Source organism: Amblyomma americanum, chromosome 7 (assembly GCF_052857255.1).
Source record: "Amblyomma americanum isolate KBUSLIRL-KWMA chromosome 7, ASM5285725v1, whole genome shotgun sequence".
In the NCBI taxonomy this organism is placed as follows: domain Eukaryota; kingdom Metazoa; phylum Arthropoda; class Arachnida; order Ixodida; family Ixodidae; genus Amblyomma; species Amblyomma americanum.
Genome location: NC_135503.1, coordinates 68,314,566 through 68,330,345, shown reverse-complemented (window position 1 = coordinate 68,330,345; position 15,780 = coordinate 68,314,566). Strand labels below are relative to the sequence as shown.

General features: G+C 45.8%; 2 protein-coding genes across 2 annotated transcripts in view; one reads left to right on the top strand and one right to left on the bottom strand.

The window, feature by feature from the left end:
• Positions 1-15,780, bottom strand: part of LOC144099290 (uncharacterized) — a 52,485-nt gene that overhangs the window by 32,030 nt on the left and 4,675 nt on the right. The window lies entirely within an intron of this gene.
• On the top strand, positions 8,689-13,435 carry LOC144099285 (sulfotransferase 1A3-like). Its single transcript, XM_077632469.1, has 2 exons — positions 8,689-8,846; positions 10,737-13,435. Exons 1-2 carry the CDS (start codon positions 8,822-8,824, stop codon positions 11,351-11,353), a joined length of 642 nt encoding a protein of 213 aa, XP_077488595.1. The 5' UTR covers positions 8,689-8,821; the 3' UTR covers positions 11,354-13,435.

Below are 15,780 nucleotides of genomic sequence, written 5' to 3'. Positions count from 1 at the left end.
CCTTTCTGTCTTTATGCTTTGCAAGCATTTTTTGTTTGATTTTCTAAGCACATTATCTGTTTCAGGTAACTGGGCTGTTACTTCCCGTGCTTGCTGAAATGAAAGTACTGAACCACTCGAGTGTTTTTTGACACTTTCTAAGCAAGTGAGCACGATAAATGCACACTGCGGAAGCATATTTAACGCGATAGCGTTAAAGGCCCCGTGTCGCAGAAAAGCCGGTGTCGTTGGTGTCGGCGGCGTTGGCCATAAACGAAAAATTCCTCCTCTCCCACCTCTTCCTCCTCCTCCTCCTCCTCCTCCTCCTCCTCCTCCTCGAAATGTACGCCACTGCCCCTACATAGCGCGCGACGACAGCGCCTCCCGCTCGTCTCGTTCGGGCGCAGTGGGGCCGTGCGGGCACGCAGGAATCACGCGGTGAGCGGCGAACGCAGCGCACATCCAAGGCGCCTTCACCACGAAGCTTGCGGCTTGCTGCCCGTTCGTTCGGCGCGGAAGCTATGCTGGCGTTCGTGGCATAGGATTTGTTGAGAACCATGTGCCGACGAACTACGACTGCAACTTGAGTCCCGCGGGTTTCGGCAAGGCGCCTGGCAGTTCTTTTACGTGCATAATTTGCCGCTCCGCGCGTCCGTTTCACCGTGCGTAGCAGAGCAATTTGTCTAACGGGCAAGGCGCCGCGCCGAACAGGCGATGACGTTCCGTGGACTCCCTGGAAGTGCTGCAATCCTCACCTCTTTCATTTCATTCCTCCATTCTTCCTGCTATTCTTTATTTCCGCTGCCCTAGCTCAGGTGCTTCAGTATCGATAGCAGATGCCGGGGCTAGCAAAAATCTTTTCCTTCCTTTTTACTATTATTTTTAATAAAACCACTACCACCACCACACGCTGTCGCGTTCCACTCTTAAAGGCGAAGCTTAAGCGGCGATCCTCCAATTTTTTTCCTTCTTTCGTTGTTTTAATAGTAGGGTTACTACCCTACCCAGTCGACACCTCTTTGTTAAACATGCTGCGGGCGAAAACAGACATCCCTCAGCGTGCTGTGCTTAAGCTGAGGCCGCGTTGGTTACTACCTGGAGGTTCTCTGATTCGGATGAAGTATATTTATTTTTTTCTGTGCAGCAAGTGATACAGCCCATTCATTGGCTGCCTATTTAAGCGTCTAGTCGTGCATGCAGATAATAACCGATCATGCATAGCCTCACAAATGACAGATTAACGGTACGAGAAAGCAAAATTTTTATTTCTTCTCGTTACTCTACAAGAGAAAAAAACATTTTGTGTGGACCAGATTGGCTTCGTCAATTCATTATACTTTGCCTTATAAAAAATCGGCTAGGGATTTACGGCATTCACACGCTCTTTATCCTTAATCAACCTAAAGGGAGAAAATGAAACCAAGTGGTTTGTTTTGTCCTCAGAAAGATGAAAGTTGCACAGTGGTGGGCGCTGCAATTTATTCTTTGCTTGGCACATGGGAAACCACTGCCAGCAGGCTTTTCAGGCAAATGAGATGTCAGCAGAACGAGCGGTCTTGACTGATTACACCTGACATGATTTTGCGAATATCGCTTGGTCATTAGCGGATGTAACATATGAAGCCATCGGCTCCCGAGTAAATGTCAGATCATGGCTTTCCCACAAGTGTTCATTTCTTGGTAGGGTACGCTGCCGTCCAGTCGAAAAATACAACAGAAAATTTTCTGTTGTGAGAGCAGATTTTATTAATGTCTGCGCCCGTGAACGTGTAGTAAGAACAAAAATTTCTTTAGTAACAACAGAATTTTCTGTAGTTTCAACAAAATGAACTCCAGAAAAACAGACTACAGAAACACACAACTAAAGAAGTTAGAGTACTAGAGATAAGGAATACAAAACAACAAACAAATCTCTCGTTACGACAAAGCAACATAACAATGAGTCGTATTGTTGGTACGATCCTATCGTCTGTTGTCACTGGGCAGCGTCTGTTGTTTGGAGTCTCGTATGCTTTTGATGTTACTTCACTCCCCGTGCCCACTTGGAGATACTTTATGGGATACACTGATGTTTAATCGCACTTAACAAGTAGCCCATGAACGTTAGGATGGTAAACATTCACCTCAGCCCGCTTCTCTGGGGTGGCGAATTCAGACCATGGGCCAAAATGCGGAACGCTCTAAATCTGAACGCAGTCTCAAATCAGTCTCAAAGTCCCGTTCTTACTGGTATGTCCTGACCCTGGTCAGGACGTGGTTACGTTTAAATAGTAGGAGCGCGCTTTTGGTAGTGTTTTGAGACTGGCTTAAGCTTGAGAGCATTCCATAGATGAGCGTTATGACAGCTGTAGCTTGAAGAATTCAAGCCGGCTTCGATGTGTGCGACAAGTGGCTCGTCCTCCCTTAGACATCGCCTAAACTTAGCAAGGAGAGGTAAGTGTTCCTAAAAACTTCAATAGGCTATGCGGGCCCCCGATGGGCCCGTATAGACTCGCGCTCTTGGGCGACCCCCTCCCTCCCTTACTTACCACATTTTAGGTGGTGGTCCAGGAGTAATATACTTAAGAGTCAAAATGAGGAACAGGAACCCCCTTCCTGCCTTGGAATTTGTGTGGTTAAGCCTAGCCCCAATTTTGGCGCACCACGCAATTTCTTTTTTATTTTTCAGATATATAAAAGAGGGCTTGCAAGTGCACAAGGATTAAAAATAGAGGCCGAAAACTTGAGCCGCTTTATCTCATTTATCAAAAGAAGTTTCCTTTTGCGATCAGTCGATGATCCGAGCAGCTACCACGTAAAACGGGTTGTTTGGTCCTGTACCACTCGTTATACCGGTGGCGCTGTGCTATTAAGCAAAGTTTATTTAGCCTCTTGCCGCAAAACTACGGTATTGTTTCTTGTACTTCAGCATTAGACCTTGAACGTTGCTTATACCCGCATACACCTTTAAATGAATTAACAGTTGGTGTTGATGAAGGAACCCGTTACACCAGTATTTTGTGTAATGCTCGAATAGAATCTCTCCTTTTATTTTTCAACACTCCCGCTCCTGTGTTACGTTTTGCGGGAAACAACGACCAACAACGCGCCACAAACGATCCCCCCCCCCCCGCGCGCAAAAAAAAAAAAATTCGCAAGGTGTTTTTTACACAGCTTTTGTTTGTCAATGAATTAGCTTCGTATCCAACGTTACACCCGATTTTTACGCTCTGCCACGTCTAGCGCGCTGGACTTGGCAATTCGGAGTCGGAGATGGCATCGTCGTTAACGCTATTATACGGGCCTTTAGCATCAGCGTAGTATACGATCTGTAGCTGTGCTTCTCATGAGGCACGCAGAGGAAGAGAACTATGACTAAGAAGGTTCTGTTCACTCTCAAGAAGTAAGTTTAGTTTTAGCTTTAAATCGCAGTTGAAGAAAGCAATTAAAGAGATCAGGTAATTTACAAAATGCATTCAAAGAAAACAAAATGGTATATTTTAGTCATATTTTGGGTCTAGCCGCCGATGCAGATCTGTATTGCTTATACAAAGCTTTATATTAGAGCGAAAGCTCTACTCTTTTTTTTTTTTTTTTCAAGCGATGTTTATTGACTCAGCGCATAAAAACTATGAAATGAGAGATGAATAAGACTCTTAAATAAATCAAAAAAGGTGGGCTGATCTGATGAAATCAAGAAGCGAACGATGATATGGACCCTGTGTCCAAGCAATATAGGAATCCGGATTGTCCGGTGAGAGACCCACTGCCGCCAGGTACGGAATTCCTATATTGCCTGGACACAGGGTCCATATCATTGTTCGCTTCTTGATTTCATCAGATCAGCCCACCTTTCTTCATTTATTTAAGCATCTTACTCATCTCTCACTTCATAGTTTTTATGCCCTGAGGCAATAAACATCGCTTAAGAAAAATAATATGGTACACACGAGATACGAGCTAGACTTCAGACGATACCTCGCTGAAAAGTTTTCTCAGTGCACAAGCCGCATGCATGAATCGGGTAGAGCAAGGGTAGGGGTTGGGTGGGGGTGGGGGGCGAAGCCTTTTTGTGCTCGGTTATTTTCTTTGCATGACCTGTGTAAGCCCAGGCGATTTTGGTTGTCAGGCTTGTGTAAATTTTCTTTAGCTACCTTAGGGCTGTTGACAAGCACGAAATACAGGCCTCGAACTAATATTGTGCGGAGCACGAAAGCTCCACTCTTCGCACTGCAACTCCCATGGTAAAATGTGGCGCGAGTTTAGCCTTGACCCGGCGGAGCGGAGGTGGGGCAAGTGACGTCATACCCCGTGACCAGCTGTGAAGAGGCGCCACTGCTGCGCTCGCTCGGAGCCCTGCCGCTGCTGTAGCACGTGACTACGGGGGGGGGGGGGGGGGGGGGGGGGCATCAGAGCTGCTTCGCTGGCACTCGGTCGCTCAGTCTCGCGATGGATGAGGCCAGCCGCGCCAAACCATGCGTACCCATGCTTAGCAGAGCTTTTGCTCGTATCACTAGGTTTAACAAGCGCGAACCCTCTGCTAGTTTTTAACTGCTTGGTTTTTAAATTTTTTAAACTCCACGCCAATGGAGTTATTTATTCATAAATAGCCATGCTGGAAAATGGTCGAACCACCTTCATGGACTAGTGACGCATGAATAGTTGGCTAAGTGCAGGCAGCTATGAAGCATAATTAATACGTTTTTTCATTCAGTGAACACGCTGATTTTAGTATGCACTTTGGTAAAGATTCTAAACGAACACCATGCAGTCTGGCGGTTGTTTAGAGCAGTGGTTCCGGAGGTACGCTGAAGAGAGACCAAACTGAAGTACACCACACGCTGATACTCACAGACAACGATACATTTCAGAATAACATGGGGCAGGGTGCGTAAACAATGGCAGCTATTATCTCAGGAACAATGGGCGGAAAGCGCGCGGCCACGTGCTTACGAGGGACCTTGCTTTCATCTTTTTGTTCAACTGCGCTTGCAGTTCTTTCTGATCAATCTCTCATGCCTACGGGAGCATTTTACGCGTCTTTATTCACCGTCAACAGGAGTGCTGCTTTTAGAAAACTCCCGTATCTTCCACGTGTCTAGTCGATAACAGACTTCAGAATGACCCTAAAGGGCTGCACAGACCATCATTGCCCTGCCTTTTAATAATAATAATAATAATGGTTTTTTGGGGGGAAAGGAAATGGCGCAGTATCTGTCTCATATATCGTCGGACACCTGAACCGCGCCGTAAGGGAAGGGATAAGAGAGGGAGTGGAAGAAGAAAGGAAGAATTAGGTACCGTAGTGGAGGGCTCCGGAATAATTTCGACCACCTGGGGATCTTTAACGTGCACTGGCATTCGCCTCCATAAAAACGCAGCCGCCGCGGTCGGGTTCGAACCCGGGAACTCCGGATCAGTAGTCGAGCGCCCTAACCACTGAGCCACCGCGGCGGGTACCCTGCCTTTTGGAAAATTGGTTTTCCAGAAAAGGAAATGGCACTGTAACTGTCTCACTCCTCAATTGAAGAGACAAGGGAAGGGGAAAGAGGGGCTCATTATGACCTATATGGCGAAGCCTAACACTCAATGAAACCAAGAAGCATAGGGGGCGCTTTTTTTTTAATGTGTTGTGCTCATAAATGGGAGATAAATAGTTCAATTAATTAATGATAAATGATTAGAAATCAGAAGAAAAAACAACCACATGATGCCTGTAGGTTCCAAACCCACGACCTGCGAATGGCAAGTCCCAGCGGCATTTCCAGGCAAGAGGTGTGTGATTTACTCAGAAAGCAGATACAGAGGCGCCGTGTTCGCGCAGCTGGGCACTCGGAACGGGACGCGGCGACGGCGTGATCTCACAAGGTTACCAGCGACTGCGCTGCCCTCACGAATGTGGGCGGCGGCTACGGCAACGCACCGCCGAACGCAATTCGTGCTCATAGTTCCCGAAAATAAGGATACGCTTGCCGTTCATAATCACTAACCGCCTCCCGTTTCGCACCACGTCGCGCTCAGTGTTTCGCGACAAAATTTGAGCCCGTAATGCGGTGGGCATTCGTTAATGGAAAGATTTTTTTTGTGTGTGTGCTATTGAATACAAGATATTAAGGCGCTCCACTCAAGCCTCCTGATGAAGAAATGATGTGCGAAGACATCTTGCTTAAGACTGTGGGGAAACACAAGAATTAATATTTGGAGGCACTTACTGTACAACGTGTGAGTCGCGAACGAGAGGAAACGTAAACGTGGCCTTTTTTTGTGTGTGTGTCAGCGCCCTTTCTATCCAATCCTTAATCACTTCCTTCACAGGTATGTTCCAGGTGACAATCCATGATAAGGTGTACTCCTATCTTGCCTTTGCTAACTAGTTATAACCCGTACATAGATGCTCAGAGAGCTTTTAGAGGTGTTTCGAGGCCCGTGGCGGCATCTTAAGAGCGCCTCCCCACGATGACTGCGGTTGCGACGAAGAACCCAGAAATCGGCTACCTTGGCAGGCTCAGAAAGTACGAGGAGGAGTAAAAGAATGGTAGTTCAATAGAGTAAAATTGCTGGGCTAGTTGGTTCACAATGCACAGATGGTGGAACCAGCGAAACTGACGCAAGACAAGAACAAGGAGGCACACACACAACACCGCTGGACTTGCAACTGATTTATTCCGATGAATTGAGCCACATTTATACATCGTTCACGCGCTAGCGGACACTCTGAAAAAGGTGAAGGAAAACTTTACGAAGATAAAAACTGAAACTCCTTCTCGGTGATAATGGCTGAAGGATCACTTGCCATATCTGCTTACTTTTCCTGATTAAAACGCTTCCAGCAGCTCGTGCTGGAAGCGTGTGTGTGCCTCTTTGTTCTTGTCCTGCGTCAGCTTCACCGGTTCCACCATCTTACAAGAACGAATTTTTGTCTTCCTAACATAAAACTTCTTCTCAGATTAAAATTTTTGGCATAACTTTATCGTTTAAAAAATCTCGGGCATGCGTCACAGCGCTTTATTGTTCCAGAGCCAGGGAAAACCTTCCATAGCCAGAGAAAATAGACAGAAAACAGGACGGTGGTTTCAGCGCCACTTTCGGCACGAAACATTTAGGGGTGATGCTGGCATGGATACACCGTAGCAGCAACGGCACGACCGCAAAAATTGTGAGGTGGAGGCCAAGAGTGCTTTTATGTCTTAAATGTTTTCTGGTTCGATGGTAAAACAGTGCATTGAAACACGAAGAAAAGAAGAGATGCAACAAAGCGCAGACTCATGTCCAACATTCTTGGACAAATATTTTGAATAATAAAAAGACTGTAAAGTACTGCTATGGAAATAATGAAGGCAATGGTCCATTCTTCCGATGTGTTGCAAAATCTTTCTTTAAAATTTTTGTCATGGCTGGCAGCAAACAGGTATGACTGCCACAGAAAACCAATAGGGAACGCTTTTGAGGATAGCAAAAACGTTAATAGCAAAAAAAAATGCAATCCTGTCAACAGGAGATCTGTGGTTATATTTATTGCTGTTGTGAAATCTCACATTATATGAAAACATTGCGTTCGTAAACTCATTCGTGTTCAAAAACACTTTTGTCCAGAATTGTTGGGTACTGTCTTGACCCGCATGAAACGGCACAGACGTGAAACTTAGGGCGTGAAGAAATGAAGTGGGAAATTACTACGCTAGACAATCATTGCTTCGTAGTTGTGACCCGACTTTAAATGCATCGACATGGCTGAAATCGATTTTACTTAGAGTAGTCACTAATGACTGCCTCTTCGCAGAAAGGTTACTTGTGACAAAATATAAATTATATTGTGTTTGAACCTCATACCAGCCATCTACCTCTTCTGGCTGATGTCATCGCACACGTGTGACATGCGTGGGAGGAAAAAAAAAAACAACTTAATAGATCACAGAAGAGACTGCATTGGAGATATGCGAAAGTATTAGCGCTTGCTGCAACGTTGGTGGCTCCTAGTCAACGCATTTCTACACCTAGTCACACACTCCGTTAAGATCCGACCGCCACTCTCCGCTCTCCGGTGCTGCCACTCGACGATGTGTACTTTTCTGTTGCTGCACTCTGATTTGTTTTAGGCGCGACGTCATGAGAGGTACGGCACACTCATATGATGCACATGGCCTCACCAATTAGCCCTACGAACTAAACCAACGAATTGAAGTACTTAATAAGCATTATTAAGAGGTGTAGTTAATTATGTCATTAGTCGTGATCACTAATTGCGGTAATCTATTACACTTATTACTTAATGACTGATATCAATGACTGATCACTAATGACTCTGACTCGATATTGTTTAATCTTTAACTTTATATACGTCACCTCATCACTCTTCAGATCATGACTGATGACGTCACCAGCTGATGAAGTCACATCCGGCGGCACGTTTTGCGGACACTTTCGGTGCCGACCTAGCCTTGTAAAGCTTTCGCATTATTGAATAGATACTGCTGCTCACAGCGCAGCCGGTCAGTGTGGCGCTTGTGGACGCTGCTCTGATTGCGAAACGAAAGGCGGCGGAGACACACGTGCGAAGAAAAAAAAAAAAGGCGTTGCTTGCGGAGCTGGCAACAGAAAGAGCTCTATTGTTCGAACGAGTGCACCATCATCTGAACGAGGGCTTCATTTTTGGCCACCCTAGCGCGGATGGTAAAACAAGAAAACAAACTGGCTTGGCGGCGCCGAGGCTACTGATTTCGGATAAGACATCCCTTCTATTGTGAATGAGGCACGGTGGCCATAGTCCGTTCTTCTTGACTTTTGACCCCCAGAGAGAGCTAGTATCGCGGAGCACAGGCGACGCATAGGCAGAGCATCTTCTGGAAGCTCGCTGGAAGCCACTATGGAAGCCGAAGATGCAAAAAATAGTAAGTGTAGGGGAACCTCCTTTAACTTCTGACATTGTTGATGGCAAAGAAACGAATTTGAGTTTTATTTTAGTAAACAAAAAAGGAGCTCAAGAACGTTGCGCACACTTAAGTCCCGCCTTAACGCTATGGCGCGACAGCGTTAAAGGGTTATTGGGAATTGATCACTCTCGACATTGCATTCATAGATCCCTGGGAGTCCTCATACCTCTCCTGGCGCAGTGGTGCAGCGGTTAAGCGATGCGCCACTGCCCTGCGATGGCAGGTGCTGCCACCGGCGGGCCTTGTGCTACCCAGGTTGCACTTCTCTAGCAACCTCTCGCGACCAATCATTACTTTAACTGCCACCTGCCACGTTGGACAGCTTGCTCACAATACGGTTGGCAGGTTGTGATGATGTCGCATGGTCACGTGGCCTAGGACGGCCACCCATGTTACTTCTCAGGGGAATTTTCGCTCGCAACGCTGAAGACGCCGTCGACGACGACGACGCCATATTTTTTTTTTTTTTGTAGAACCGAGGCCTTAGCGCTGTCGCGTTAATAACTTGAGGGGAAATGCGTGGGCGAGGAAAATTAATAACGAACTTAACCTTTCACGAATGCGTTCACAAAAGTCCGCATTCCTGTTTTTGTATAGGACGTCCCGAACCTGCAGATTTGGAGCTACAGTTGACAAATCACGAAGACAAAGAAAATGCGATGATTGCAGAACTGTTTAAGAGGCGTGCTAATTCATCTATTATTTTTGGACGATATTGCTCGAAGAGGCCAAAGTCGATATACAATATTCATGCGCGAAGAATTACATTTTTAATGTTCATTCATCTCTAATTAGATCTAACCGAATTACAATATTATGGAATAACATACTTACACAATTCGGCGGGGGGGAGGGAGGGGGGGGGAGATGAAGGTGCGGAGCTACGAGATAATTTCAATGGCGACGTGCGGCGACACTGACACTAGAATGACTTAAATAATCAGTAATGGTACTTGCAGAATGGTTTTGAATGGCGTTCAGTTCGTTGATAAGATTACTGGTGCCGGGTGTCATAAGAAGGCGAGCTGCGTGCTAAAAAATATGTCGCACGTACGATATACACAAGATTTATTATTTAAACATTGCCGTTAAAGGTAATTTTGAGGGTGATAATCGTAATGGCGGTTTTAAATGCAATCTAAATACACTTGCTCGCTCTATTTTAAATGACGGAAACGAACTGTCACCGAAACCAAGGAGCATAGGGGATATTTAGGTTGTTGTACAAAGAAAAAAAAAACCTTGTTAAAGACAGACATCACCAAAAGAAAGATAGTCAATGTGCAGTTAGAAGCACGTCCCTGCAGAAAAGCAATAAAAAAAAAACTGTGAGCTCTACAGAATTCTGTATCCTATCTGCGAAAAAAAAAACAATCTCTCTGTGACAGGGTGGGCGCGAATTTTTTTTATATTAGTCTTCGCTTATTGTACATAGCTACCGCTTTTAAACAAAATTAGCAGATTGGGTATCAAGGTTAGTAATCGAGGTTAGTGTGCGAGTAGTCTGGATCTTCTACAAATGCGAAGTTGGAGCACTTGAACAAGAGCTAGCAACACGAACCCTTTCGTTTAACATTTCTTAGGCTGTTTCGTAGTATACTTTATTGATTGTTGTTTGTGGACAGAAAGTCAATTATAGAGATTATAGTGCCAGCGCTGTAACACTAGGATTTCTTCTTAGGTCAAAGTGGCAGTGCCCAAATTCCCAGTTAACATTGTCTTTGTATTGCATTGCCATATGGTCTTCTAAGCACTGCTCCATGTGCCGTAGCAACGCTCACATGAATCTTGGTCAGTTCGACGAAGCAATAAAGTATTTAATAATGCGGCTATGTCCTTTCATCACAGTTGGCGGTGAGGTGAAGAAGACGAACAAGCCTGTGTTGCAGCACTACAAGGGTGTACCTCTACCTGGCTTTTTCCCGCGAGAGTGTATCGAATCAGCTTCCAAGTACAAACCCACGAAAGACGACCTCTACATTGTCACCTATGTCAAGTGCGGTACCACCTGGACCCAGCATGTAGTCTACCTGATACAGACTTGCGGCGTGCCACCAGCCAATGCTGAGGAATTCTACAGGGCCAGTCCGTACATTGAGGCCTTCGGAGCCGAGTGCGTGGAATGGATGAAAAAACCCGGGGCCCTCAAAACACACCTGCCGGTGCAGTTGCTCGAGTACAGCACCGAAGCCAAGTACCTTGTGGTTGCCCGCAACCCGCGTGACGTCATCGTGTCCCTGCATTACCACTGGCTGACGTTTGTCGGATACCACTACAACGGCACCTTCGACGACACCTTCGAACATTTCATGAACGACGAAATTGACTGCGGCAACTTCGTCACTTTCTACAAGGACTGGTACGAACGGAGCCGGGATCCCAACGTTCTTTTTGTCCTTTACGAAGACATGAAACGTCAGCCCGAAGAGGTTATCCTTAAGATAGCTCGGTTCATGGGTGCATAGTACGAAGCTAACCTCCTCAAAGACGACCGGAAGGGACTCCGCGACGTTATCAAGTACAGTAGCGTCGACGAGATGAAAAAGTACACCAACGACATGATCCAAGACTTCTTTCGAAGCAGCTTCGAGTTTCAAGGTCCGGCCTTCAAAGGATTTCAGTACTTTCACCACGGGATCCACTCGGCTGGATCAGACGCCGCGAACAGCATCAACTACGTTCGTAAGGGGGTCGTCGGAGACTGGAAAAACCACTTCTCTGAAGAACAGCTGAGAAGGTTGAATGAGAAATTTAAGAGGGAGACCGAAGGCAGCGACCTCGCCAAGATGTGGTCAGACATGAACTTTCTTGATTAAGCCTGATCAAGGCCATTTCTTTGCTATACTCTCGGAGTGACCTGTCTGTAAATGATTATTTTAGACTTAGGCTCAAGGGAGTCTTGTCCTAAGCTAAGCTCCTTTTAACGTAGGCTGTAACAAACACGGATACAGCATCTTGTCTGTGAGCCCCTTGGCCACTGCCCGATCAAAGGTGTCCGTACTTTCTGCGAAAGATGCCTGGGAAAGATGCCTGCGCATTCAGACTCCGTCACTGTGAGCTTAAACAGGCCCCTCTAACAAAAGGAAACAAAAGCACTTTATTGTTCAAGGCAGCTTTAGACCTCTGACATATGAACGATCCGTTGGAGGGGGGGGGGGGGGTGCAAGTTAAAAGATGTACTCTGTAAGATGTTGCTAGTTTGACGATAAACGCGCGTTGTCATAAACGGTGCTAAATCCACAAAGAAAACATTTATTTAAAATATTGTACTATCTGAATCTATAATTGACTACAGATTTATGCGAAACCATGTGTTTTGGGAACCTTTTCGCGATGTGCATCTTTTCGTGAGAGTAGATGAAAGAGCAACATTTGGACCACTTTGCTTATTGGCATTCGAACGTTTCCTATAGTTTTAATGGTACCTATGCCCTATATCGCTTTGAAAGGCATTGGAGGAAAAGTTCCAGCTGTCCCTAGGAAATCTACTTCCTATTTCTCAAAGCAACGCTGTGTGATTGCCAGACACTTCTGCTGTTGCTTTCTTGCGCCAGGCAATCACGACTGCCGGAGTGACGATTGTGAGCCAGTCACGAATGGTTCTTAAATGAAAGATCCTGTAGAATTTCGGCCTCTGATTGGCTGGTAGGATATATAAGTTCCATTTGAGGGCTAACGCATTCTAAAAAAAAAGAAAAATGAGGCGCGGTTGAGTAGGGGCTGGAGCGTCTTATAAGCGATGTGCATTTCTACCATTTTTATAAGAAAAAATGAGGGAGTCAGTTCCCCTCCTTAAGTCCTTTCGGACGTTCACTTACCACCTGATATACTGTACTTGCCAGCGCGCTTGCTGGGACGTGTGGACATGGAGTCGCATTTTCATACAGTTTGAATACTCCTTCGGAGCATGACGAAATCTGTAACAAGAGCACTGCGAAAGCAGCAGCTCGCACAGTTAAACGAAAGAATACACTGTATTAGGCTCTCCCGCTAGATTCACAGGGGTACTCATGAGCCTGGAGAGAGACAAAACACTATACATATCCTTAATGAGAAGTGTTTAGCTTATGAACATTTACTAACAGCGTGTCACATCGTGGTAATTAATTTTTGAGCTATAATTAGAAAGCTCAATCCTTTGTGTTTTTTGTAGAATCAAAGCTTTTGTGTTCATGAAGAAATAAAAAATGCTACATATTTGAATAAATATATATGTTTGGTTCTACTCTTAGGATAGCATCTGTAGCATATACATTGAACTGACAGCATTTTTTCAAGCACTACACAAGTATACGTATCGCAAACACAGCTTTCTTTTCTCACTTCTACAGTGAACAATATCTACATCTTCAGGGATTTCTTCACTACTCATTATTTATGTTAAGGCTACCTGCAGGAAAACAATTCAGTGGTTGAAACAGCAGAAGAGTGCTGATGACTGGAAGGATTGCGTCAAGGTGACGAGAGACGTTTTGTTTCTTATAAAAGTAAAAAGCATGTCCCGCTCTTCATCGTAAAGCCGACTAAATTAAGTACTAGGTAGTAAATATACCTGTGTCCTTTAAATGAATCGTACTTGGTCTCAGTGCTTCGCGAAAGAGCAATATTTCTCAGTATCACTGAAAAATGAACGCCTACGGTGGCCACTTAAGGGGCTGTTGTAGAAAAGAATAAATCGTCATGTGCAAAAAACGGCTGCTCATCTATAGCGACTCCGAAAGGCGAATTCCGTGTGTTTTGGTCAGCACACGGCATCGAACTGTTAGAGGGTATAGGGGAGAAACGCAGGAAAAAAAATACAGCGAATTGAACAAGTATCTTTCCTTGAAACTACGTCGGGCAGTACGCGTTCATAAAGACAGCGCAGGTATTTTAAGACGTGGTGCAATTCTCTGCCCGTACAACCCCTCGCGGATGCCACTGTGGACACTCAGCTGAGAGGCAATCGCATGCTAAAGCAGTTTACAATAATCACTTCAGCTGAGGGCACGTCGTCCCTTTGGCCGTCATCACCACTGTGAGATAAAAAAAGTATGTAAAAGTAGAAATGAGGACTTCCTTTAAGTTAACGGGACTTTTATGATTGAATTTTGGAGGAACCAGCTTCACCTTTCCACCTAGGTGACGTGTTCACATACCGAACGAATAACTGTGAGCCCTTGATACGTCCTATAGTGTGCCACCGCCAGCTGCGATATTGTAGCGTCTGTTTCGTAACATGTAGCTGGAAGCGCGCACGGTGGGCGGCAGCTGATTGGGGCATGATGCAAAAGCCATGCCCTAATGATGGAAAGCCACCGGCATATCGTCATTAGACTGCTTCATAAAGCGTTCGCGCTTTAGCTCTGACCGTGTAAAAGCACAGCCGTTACCATAGAGACCTAACGAGAGCCGCCTGGTGAGTTTCCGAGCGCACAGTTTTTCTCCGACGGCTTCACTAGACAAAGTTCAGAGTTGCTGTTCAAGCGGGCACGAATGCATTGTTAAGACGCAAGAGATGCAAAATTACCACTCCCACGCGTTCATAACCAATTCATGACACGCACAAAGTAAGACACTTACAGGGAGGTTTGAAGGGACGTTAACGTAGCACGTCATCCCATTCACAGCTATCATCTTTAGAAATCCTTCACACTGCCTTTCGCGAAAAGCGGTGGTAGACTTTGAATGAAACCTCGTAACCTCAACCATCGCGAACCAAGCGTAGCGAATGCCCTAGCTAATCGGTAGTGCGTTAAAGCACATCGTTTGGTTCGCATTCCGCGTTTATTTTTACTAGTCGTTTCTTTCCTTCCTTCTACGTAGGTAGAGTATCTGCTCAGCGGCGTTTCAGATCGTATAGGCTTTCATGAGTTTCGCCAATCAATCAGCTCCGGTGGCATGCCGATTTATTCAGCGAGGCTCTGCTGACGCTCACATTTAAGGAATAATTGAATGATTACAGGCAGCCTGCAAGTTAAGAACTTCCTAGATAATCCACGTCTCTCTTTAGGAATCTCATGGGCGTGTGACAGAGGAAAAACTGACTATATTCAGAAAAAGTAGCGCTTATGCGCTAATAATATGCTCAGGCGGTTTAAAAAGCTTATTTAGGATAGAAGACTATGTTGCAAACACGAAGAGAAGAAACAGCACAAGTGGTGATGATGATGATGATGATGACCACAAGTGGAGACTATGAACCAACGTCGTTTTCTTCCCTTATTAGATATGTAAAAAAAGAAGCACTGCTCCGAGCAGTGCCTCCTAGCGAAAAAAAAAACAGACATTTTAACGTATCAGCGGGTAACGTGCACAGTTGGTTGTCTCCTACTAGAAAAACTGGTAGTGAGTGAAAAGGACACGGAAAGAGAATAAATCACACAAACGCCAGTCGAGATTGCGGGCTTTTGCGCACGGGGCCATCGAGAAGCGCACACGCAGCAGCCGCGCTTTGACGCTTCTGTTTTCTTTGTAGCTTTTTGTCAGGGTTCCTCGTGGGGTCTGCACCACGCCGCCGTTCGTATGTTTTTTTTTAAGAAACACGTTAATGTGCATGCAAAAACGGTGATTGGCCGACTGCACCGTGGCCGGTTGCGAGAATACATGCCTTGCAAGGTCGCGTTCAAGCCGCAAAACGGGGCAGACGCGCGGACCCTTGGAGTTTCGAGGGGCGTCAGGCCTAAGTTATGACTTTCGACAGCACACCGCATGACGAACCGGATGTCCGAGAAGTGCGGGAGCGTGACTAGCGGTGTGTGACTAGTGTGTGAGGTGCGGACTCAGTGTTAGCCTTCCCTGTGTTTTCGCGGGCGTTTTTGTGTGTTTGTGCCTCTGTGCTGCAACCGAACGGAAATGCGTAACATTTTCCCGGGATTCACGCGGTTCCCGCGAGGCAGCAACTCCGAGAGCC

Excerpts from the sequence above, each read along its gene's own strand:
- LOC144099285 (XM_077632469.1), top strand. The coding sequence starts at position 8,822 with ATGGAAGCCGAAGATGCAAAAAATA. Across the intron at positions 8,847-10,736 it reads AGCCGAAGATGCAAAAAATA|TTGGCGGTGAGGTGAAGAAG; the intron begins GTAAGTGTAGGG and ends CTTTCATCACAG.